The sequence below is a fragment of the Gasterosteus aculeatus genome, chromosome 7 (assembly GCF_964276395.1).
Source record: "Gasterosteus aculeatus chromosome 7, fGasAcu3.hap1.1, whole genome shotgun sequence".
NCBI lineage: Eukaryota > Metazoa > Chordata > Actinopteri > Perciformes > Gasterosteidae > Gasterosteus > Gasterosteus aculeatus.
Window position 1 is genome coordinate 22,529,807 of NC_135694.1, and position 9,789 is coordinate 22,539,595.

Sequence of the window (9,789 nt, forward strand, 5' to 3'; positions counted from 1 at the left end):
CGGTCAAGTCGAGGGAAATCTGACCTGGAAGTCCGGTTTGATGTCAGAAAAAATAAGGTTATCATTCAGTATCAAATCTGTTAAATACTGAGCAGCATTTATTTAATAATATATAGAGGTCTACTTTTATTTTATTAAACCTCATCTCCATTAATTTATTTGAGCATTTTCAATCCGGTTTGCGCTCAGCACTGCACTGAAACAGTCCTCCTTAACAACCTACTCCACCTAAACCTCACTGCAGCTTTCGGGCGCATCAACCACAGCATTCTTCCCCAACTCCCCGTCCCTGCCAGCGAGGACCGAGCACCGGACACGGGGCAACAGAGCTTTCTCCACAGCTGCCCCCCTCCCTCTTGCAATGATCTTTTCATGTCAAATCAGAAATCAAAACAAACCTCTTCAAAAATGTCTAAATAAAGCTCTGTGTTTTAAGTTTTTAGTGTGTAGCTTGTAGTGATGAATTGAACTATCATTAAAAAGTATTTGAGTCGAAAATCACTATGAATATAAGGTATCATTATTATATAATATTTAATACTCTGTTATACTGCTGCAGTATACTATTGGGAGTAATATGTTGCACTGTATATTTGTATATAGTATACCTCATTCTATGCTATTTAATACTAAATGATGTTTATGTAGTATCTTACCATATCATGCCAATATAACACATCACAGTGTTTTATCCTGCTGTGTAGAGCTGAGACGATGCTATGAATCATTCCACATCACTTTACCTCTTTAATTGGTCTTGTAGATCAGCCTTGTTTCTATTTATTTTGTCATTTTTTTCTATGTACGTTTTATTTCCCCATCATGATTGTGTAGTTTCATTTTTAAAAGCCCTGTATGCACTACCAAGAATACAACTCCGGTGAATACATTTTGTTAATTTATTACTTGGTTCGAAGGTTGTCCAAACTACATTTTATGAAGTTTAAAAAGTACTGGAATCAGCCCCAGTGTGTAATACAAAAAAAGAGATATTATATTCAATTGTATGATTTAATTTAATATTAAGTACAGAAAATACAAATCAAGTTAAACTTTACTGGAAAAAACATGATTCCCGTCAACTAAATGATGTTATCTCTAGCTCCCATATGAACAGAAACAAAATAAGTAAACTAATAAAATATCAAACTAATGAACTAACTATGAAACCATTGCTCTGAGAGTAACAAAATAAAGATTTGGTCATGTGCAGTGCCTCAGAAACAGCGGAGCTGTGTTTGCACATCAAACTGGAAAACTGTAGCCATACGCAAAGTCCCGCACTCATTTATTCTTTTCTCACGCACACAGTTCGCCCGAGACTCCGATCACCTTTTAGTCTCACCTAGCCTTAGAAATATTTTATTAAAATTCAGCGAACGAAAAAGTGTGATTCATGGGAATATTTAGTACAGTATCTGTATGAAAAAGTACAATAAACAAAAGAGATCTATGTGTGTGAGTCAGAAAACAATGCTCGAATAAAGTCCTGTACATCTTGTACATCGAGATACTGTGAACTCTTTAGGGCCTGATAAAAAGAATAGAGGGGAGGAAAAAGATGTAGAATGCAGAAACAAGCAGCATCTTGCAACTCTTATTCGCACAAGTGTCCGAAAGGAAAACAGTCACCATCTGTCAATAATGCAATTGCTTAAATTTTACAATCGAGTTTGGTTGAAATAATAAAAATAAATCTAAGGCTAAAATAATTAAGCAGCAATGCCATTTTTATTGTTGTAGTCAATGCTACGGTTTAATACTCTGTACTTGTAAAGAATAGAAACTTTTGAAGTGTTGCTTTTGTAATGAAGGAGGACATACGGTCATTCACATATATAAACCGATGAGGAGGAGGAGCAGGAAAGTAATGACCTGCGGCTGTAGGTTGAAATCCCCCTCCGATCATGTCGACAGACTGGGATGGGGAAGGACTACTGGTGCCAGCTCTCCAAAGGAGGGAGAAACATGCACGGTTGTCTTCAGGTAGGCTGCAGCAATTCTCTGGCTCCCACTCTGCGAAGGTCAGACATGCATACTCGCACTCATACACATTTGCAGTCCATCATTTCCCAAAGCTGCCAAAGTTGGCGAAGGAATCCTGTTTGGGTGGAACCACGGCTGGGGGGATGGAGTGCGCAAGGCCCGGCCCAGCCCCTGGCACTCCCATGCCAGCCATACCACCCATCATCACTGGAGTGGCCATGCCCATATTCATGCTCATGTTCATTCCCACCATGCCGTGGTTTACAGGAATTCCCCCCATCCCCATGGTCCCCGTGGTCATTGAAAGGGGCATACTCGATGCCAAGGAAGCGGGAAGGCCCATCGTCATTGCGCTGCTTGCCATCATGGGATTGGCTGGTGGTCTGTTGGGTGTAACGTGGGGCGGGGAGCTGAGGTTCAGTCCCCCGAAGCTCTGGGGCAACAAGTTAACCGGCGGCACTCCTGCACGGACATATATGGACGGGGAAGGAGTTAATCCACTTCAGTTCAGATAGTTACATCGACCATTCAAATCAAAACGATGTGCGTTTTAAATGTTTACTGCGTGATTGGAATTTCCCAAAACGGTATAATAATGAAATACCTTGTTGCTGGATGATATTGTTGAGTGTGGGCGGTGTCTTGGTGGGGTTGAGGCCTGCTGATAGGAAGTCCAGACTGATGTTGACCGAGGGGTCGGACCAGGTGGAGCCTAATGATCCTGGACATCCAACACCGACCTTCTGCTGTTGTCCTATGGGCTCCTGGGAGGTAATGCCTCCCAAGCTCTAAAATACAAATACAAATATTTTACACAAAGAATACAGTTTTCCCTGACATAAAGACGAAAAGAAACATACTGCCAATAAAGACAAAGAAAAGAAAAGAAACCAACAGCCTCAAATTTCCACCTAACCTTTGAATTTATTGAAAATTTAAATATAAAGGATTCTTTCAGGGTGCACTGACTGAATGTTTGTCATAATCTATCCACATTTTCTTTACATCCAGGTCCCCCCCCCCCCGGTGAAATCTATCGGACCTACCTGTTGAGAGCGAGAAAGGGGCATGGTTGGCATTGCAACAGCTGGCGTTGCACCTCCCAGAGAGAAAGTCATGCTTTGAGAGGCACTCAGGGTGGTATGTGGACTGGTTAGTTGATGGTTCACTCCGCCCATCAGGTCAAATAGCTCCGTAGAAGGAGGGGCGGCATTAGAAGCCGGGGTCGTGGTTGACCGGACGCTGCCGAACAGGTCCGTCACAGGATGGGACCGGCCAGAGCAGGACGAAACGGGTGTGTTGGCCGCGAAAGCATTCCAATCCCCGAATTCTCCATTTCCATTGGATGTTGCTACGGCTGGCCATGAGAGAGTTGTTTAGATATGTGATATATATAAACAGCTCCATTCCTTCACTGTGCACTAAATGTACAAAATACAGTGCATATTCTACAAATCCAAACCAAGAACATCCAAATCCATTAAAAGTATGTACTAGCTTACCAGTGGAAGTTGGAAGGCTAGCAGAGGCTGCAGGAGAGGAGAAGTCAGCAAAGCCACCAATGAGGTCTGAACTGCCACCTGTATGGAGGGAGACACATGTACTTATTCCTGTATGGATTTTTCAACAAAAAAAAAAAAATTGTTTGGCCTTCATTTCTTTCACATCTTTGCGGGTGTCAAAGTGTGGGAGTGTGGGACTACCTGTTGCAGTGCTCTGATTGGATAAAGGGTCGATCACTAGCAGGTCGGCTAGGCCGCCACTGGAAGACTGCCTGACTGACGACTACAGATAGAAATAAAGAGAATGTGATTAAACATGAACTCTTGAATTCTGATCTGACAATGGGAAGTGTCTGTGCGAGCACCTTCTCCTCGGGGCTCTTGTCTCCAGTGTAGTGGGCTGCAGCACCGAGGTCCAAAGCCTTGCTGCCCGCCGCTCCGCTGCGTTTCCGCGTGGTGGTGGTGGTGGTTTCTGTTGCTTGTGTGATTTGGATGCTCTTTGTGGTGACGGTTTCCTCCTCATCTTTAAACTCGAGGGTTTCCTGCCTGCCGTTTCTCGACGCTCGGTCCTCCTCGTTGTCACTATGGCAAAGCGAGAGCAAGACGGCGTGAGGAAAAAAGCATCTATTTGATCTTAATTTAATCTGTATAATGTCGCATGTAGAACTGTGCAGGGGGACATTGTGTATATACCTGATTCTGTCGGGCGAGTCGTCTCTTTCCTTCTTTCTGAACTTGTTGAGTGTGTCGTCGATGGTGCTGCCTATCTTGTCACTGATCTCGCCGAGCTTCTCACTAAAGGGGAAAGCTCCTTTGCTCTTATCCCAGTCCTCGTCCCACTTACTTTGATCCAACTCATTTGCTGGGAGGAAGAACACAGAAAACAGCAGAGAGAGAGAAATCTTTTAAATAGCATCCTCACACAATAAACAACACATGTTTTGATGCTGTTCAGTGTGACGTATTTGAACAATTTGGGGGGGATCTGGTGATGAAATGAGATTTTTTTAGTCATGTATAAACTTAGTGATTAATCAACTAATTAATAAACAATATGACAAATTCCTTGTTGTAGCCGGAAAATGTAGTTTGATTCAAAAAATCTTGCGCTTGCTTTACATGTTATGAACATGCGTGTGGATAGGGGTCGATTATTAGGGTTTGAATCCCCCATCTGACTTTAATCAGTGGATATAGTGAATTACTTACAGGTTTTGTTGCCTCCTCCTCCTTCTCCTCCTCCTCCCATTCCTCCGCCTCCTCCACCCATACTGTCAGAGGAGACTCCAATGTATTTATCTTTGTTCTTCTTGGCTTTCTTCCTCTCATCTCTCAGTCTGTCATCGTCCTGGATGAACTCCACCATCTCCTTCACCTTCTGACGCACATTGATGCCCTGATCCTTACCATTCTCATCTGGACAGACGCGTACGTACACAGACAAGTAAAATGATTGTTGAAGATAGTAACTTTGATGACAACACGATCGTGTAAAAAATTAATAATTGTCTTTGCAATACTGATCAAAATCAGATGGAGAGATTGAAGATTTTCTGCAGCCGATCTCCAGAGAGAATGAACCCATTCTATTTTGGACACTCAGCGAACTTTGTGATAAGGTCTAATTTGCACAAAAAATAAGAAAATGTTTTCTATTGAGACTCACCAATGAAGTGGTAGTTTTCTAGAGATCGCAGGTCGTAGATATGTTCTCTAGCACTGGTGACGACTCTTTCAGACCCATTCCTGATCAGATGGGCCAGCAGCAGTAAAGCCTGCAAGAGGGGGATGGAGAGAGATAGTGAGACGTGATAAGAGGTTATGCAAGAGTTATAACTAGAACCGATTAGTGAATAATAAAATATAGAAATAATTCAAAGTCAGTTGCTTTACTAAACTGTCCCAACTCTTAGATTCATCTTAATTGTGCTAAAGAAAATCAAAATCTAATTCATTCTTCCAGGGATCTTGCATAATTGATCAGCTCTGCGTGTGTCTTTAGAGTATGTGGGCAGGGTTCAAGAATGTAGTTCAAATGCACCAATTACTGAATCAAAGTAAACAGTGTTGGTTTAGTAAAGTCTTGTAAACACTAGAACCCGTGACGGTGTCTGACTGAAGAAATGAAGAAACCCTGACACTCCGCTCTCCTGAATCCTGATAAAACCATACAGAACTGCGCTGCACAGTACAGCCGGACACATATACAACACACACACAAACACACACACATCTGGAAATCAACATACCAATCAAAGTTTGACCATACCTTGTACACTCGTCTCCAGTTTTTCTTGTTGTCCTTAAGCATCCTGGTCCACAGCATGTTCATCACCTCCGGGAACTGCTCATACATAAAGGTAGATCTACACACACACACACACACACACACACAGAAAATGTATGGTTGTAGTTGGTAAATCCATGTAGTAATCCATGTTGTAATCCAACATATAATTAAATCTAGTGACCGTTGGTCTTACTTCTTCTGAACAGAATCATTTTTTCTTCGAAATAAAACACTTTGGGTGAAGGCGTGTCTAATAACACAACCAAGATTACGTGCCGCCTTACTGATAACGTGCGTATTACACATACTTGGCTATTTCTCCCATTAGTTGACCGGAGGGTCCCCAGGGGTCGTCATTGGTGGCCTCTCTCACCTTGGATTCAATCTCTGAGTAGTTCATCACCACATTGGTGCTGTTGACACAAACATATCATTCTGTCATGATTACTCCAATAAAATATCTGCGTCGCCATCAATATTTCCATTGTATATAAGGTAAAGTCATTGTGTTTACATATTGTGAACACAGGATGAGGACAATCCCTGTGGGGCTAGCAGAGCTTCATTATCATGTCTAATGGTTCCGTTCTACATGGAAACACGGATGTCTGCCTCATGCTACATGTGGCAGCACCTCACCTCGCTCTACAGCAGACAATAACTGTAGACAACAGGATTATCATAATAAACAGCTACATTTATGCACGGGCCACAATACTCAGTGAAATCCAGGAAGTCACTGAAATGTGAAAGACCACTTTCTAAAAGCCTGTGTCTACACTAGTGAACGTCTCTCCACACACACACACACACACACACACACACACACACACACACACACACACACACACACACACACACACACACACACACACACACACACACACAGTGTAAAAAGGAAATATTCACATGTTCAGGACACAAAGGGAGATGAGTCAATGTGTACATGAGAGCAGATGAGCAGACGGTGCATATCCATCGGTGTGTCTTTGTGTGTGTGTGTGTGTGTGTGTGTGTGAGACAAACAGCAAGGTACACACTGCAATCACCAGACTAGTCGCTCTCCTGCACTCTCTTTGTTTTTGTGGGCTTACAAGCTGCTGTCCCTTCTCCTTTGTGCTCTACAGGCTCCCGGTAAAAAACACAGCCGACGGACGCATCTATTACTTCTGAAACGTGTCATTCCTTTCTCCATCTTAAGCAGTCATTCTTTTCGCTTGATTTTCTGCTCCTCGCGTCTGCCAATCTCCCGTTTGTATCATGCCACTTTCATTCCACAGCAGGCTTTCCTCTCTGTCTGCTTCGAGCTCTGCCACCCATCCAGCGAAAGGAAGATAGGAGGCCCGGTCAGCACAGGAGCTGCCGCCGACTTATTGTTATCGTCAGCAGGTGAGACTGACACAGACAGCGAGAGCACCACAATAGCACGACTTAATCTGCAGGAAAAGCAGCTTTGTTGAGGTGGATCAATAATAGAGGATATTCATCATGCCAAGCCAGGCACAACCACCAGCTGATGGGAGCTGAGCTCTTATTACTCCAGTGAAAAGCTCTCTCTATTTCTTGCTACAGTACACTCACCCGTCTCATCTCCTTTCTTCAGACTGTTCACTTATCTTTCCTTGATGAAACTGTCTCCTATCTACTTACTTGTTCTTCCTTATAACATTTGCAATACAATTGATCCTCTAAAGAGCCGAGCTCATGGGAGACTGTAGAGAATGTAGGGTCTCAAACAGACAAACGTATGTTAATGTGGCAAATTAAGATGATACAAAAAATAAAATACAGATTTCAGACAAAATGATTGTTCATCTGTATTCCCAAAAATTTAAAAATGTATTTGAAATACTGGACCCTACCTATTGATTTGTTTGCACACAGTACGCATTGAATAGCAGCCTGCATTTGGTCACACAATTATTATCTAAATTTAAGTGCAAAGGAATAACCAAAAGAAAACTTAAGTTTGAATTATATCCCTCATATATAAAAACACATGAAAAGATCAGGATAATGGAAAAAGATAGGGACGTATTAAAAGAGCGCAACACTGTACAAAGTGGTTAGAAGTATCTAAAAGGTTCACGTGTGGCAGAAGATGCACCATTAACAGACTGACTGTAAGGGCATAGTTATTTTAAGCTTGTCCTTTAATCAGTCAACATAATGACTTATGTGAATGTATAGTAAGTATATTTGTGACATTGGTTTGAATTGTATAATACTTATGCTTTAAATTTGGTCCAATCTATTAAATTGATTGATTGAGAAGAGCAAAAAAAAAGGCAGTCATCGTCTTCATATTTGTACATATACTCAATTTAAATTAAATTCATTTTGTACAGCCCCAAATCAAAATACACAACTGGCATAGTTTAGCGCTCAGATAAACAACATCCGCCCGATCAACAACGATTTGAAGACACGTTTAGCCAAAGCAGCTTTGTTGCCTCAGCTGTTCAGGGACTGTGTGCTTCGTTATGACATGCGGTCGGTCGCTGATTGGCAGGAGACTCACTATACACAGACAATCATCTTGCCTCTTAGCTTCTCATTGTTATTGTTTAACTTTCTACTCTGGATATAATGTCAGGTGAATAAACGGCTGAGGTAGCGGGCATCGCCATGGGGACACAGGGCGTGTTCTGCAGCAGCACCGGGAGGAACAGTACACACAGATGCTAGCGGAATTAGCTGACTGAATAGCACTCGTTGTGGATCAGGAACAGATGAACCAGCGGTTTATAATATTGTCTTTTTCCTGCCTTGCCTACACAAGTGTCGGAAATGTACGACGGGGGCCGCCACCATGAAGCACACATCTCTATTTGTGCCACAAGGTTGATAACTGGCAACCAAACAGCTAGTCGGAGCTAACAGCTGAGGGGCTACAACCGTGACGTCACGGCCTGTATCCGTTGCTGATGCTGCCCGGCTAAAGCCGCCTAGCTAGCTAACGTTATCGTGTTAGCATAGCAACCACTTAACGGTCTCGCGAGTGCAAAAAGCTCCACCTGCTCCCCGGTACTCACGCTTTGTCCACCAGCTCTCTGACTTTCCACATATTCAGCATCTCCGCACAGAACTGCGGGCTTGCCGCCTCGATACTGCGTCGTTACCGACGACAATCCCCCCCTCTTCTCTGTTAGCACCAGTGGTACAGCGGCCGCTGCGGTTAACGGATCGCCCCCCCCCCCTCAGTTGCTACGGAAACGTCGTTCTCTCTGTCTACGTCACGGGAGCGTCACGATGCGCCCTATTTCACAGACTGTATCATAAGTATCATAATGCGTATTCACTCAAAGCTGATGGCCAATTAAATAGTAGCATCTTTGTCGATTTCTCTTTGAATGTGCCTTGCTCAAGGACACTGCAGCACGCTGGATATTTAGGTCAACGGGTTTTCTATTATTGTGTCACACCTCTGGCCTGAACACCATACATTGTAAGGTCACTCTGTCTAAATGTAGTATTCTCTTGCCTTTTAAACCCCACAAAGTGAAACTTCATAATCCTAAAATGTTAACCTATTTCCCCCTCAATGTTATCCGGGCAGGTAAATACATTTGCCGTCAAATTTGACGAGCAACTGCAAATATCAATAAGAAATAGGTTGATTATGAAAGCGTTATTTACATGAGATAAATGTGTATTCAGTATGTGTCAGTATATAAAATGACCCAATGTCGTAGGTGAAACGAGTATAGGCGAAAACAAATAAGAATGAAATAAGGAAAAGGAGTTAAATGAAAGGAAAAGAAGGAATACAGATGGAAAACAGCGCCCTCCCGTGAATAAAGTTATGTACTGAATCAAAGTCCGCCTACAAACCTTGCAGATCTCGACTAAATTGGAAATATCATTCAATTTGTATAATTTCTTTTCTTTCTGTCATGAATCTGTATTTTTTACTGAAGGGATCGTGCTGGAAAATATTGTATCATTATGTATTATGTTGGTTGTACGGTGGCCATGTACAATATCTAAATCAGGGATTATAGGGCTTTG

The 9,789-nt window shown here is 42.5% G+C and overlaps 1 protein-coding gene across 2 annotated transcripts; it reads right to left on the reverse strand.

Annotated features, from left to right (window-relative positions):
* Positions 1 to 997: 997 nt before the first annotated feature.
* Positions 998 to 9,239, reverse strand: LOC120821763 (clathrin interactor 1). 2 transcript variants are annotated; one of them, XM_040180743.2, is made up of 12 exons: positions 8,814 to 9,239; positions 6,087 to 6,191; positions 5,758 to 5,854; positions 5,155 to 5,263; positions 4,698 to 4,904; positions 4,182 to 4,350; positions 3,854 to 4,070; positions 3,690 to 3,771; positions 3,489 to 3,566; positions 3,033 to 3,343; positions 2,591 to 2,774; positions 998 to 2,448 (listed from the first exon to the last, which is right to left on the reverse strand). In XM_040180743.2, exons 1-12 carry the CDS (start codon positions 8,852 to 8,854, stop codon positions 2,066 to 2,068), a joined length of 1,983 nt encoding a protein of 660 aa, XP_040036677.2. In that variant the 5' UTR covers positions 8,855 to 9,239; the 3' UTR covers positions 998 to 2,065. The 2 variants fall into 2 exon arrangements, with proteins under 2 accessions (XP_040036677.2, XP_077961364.1); XM_078105238.1 differs by having other exon boundaries at positions 6,152 to 6,191; positions 8,814 to 8,989.
* Positions 9,240 to 9,789: the final 550 nt, after the last annotated feature.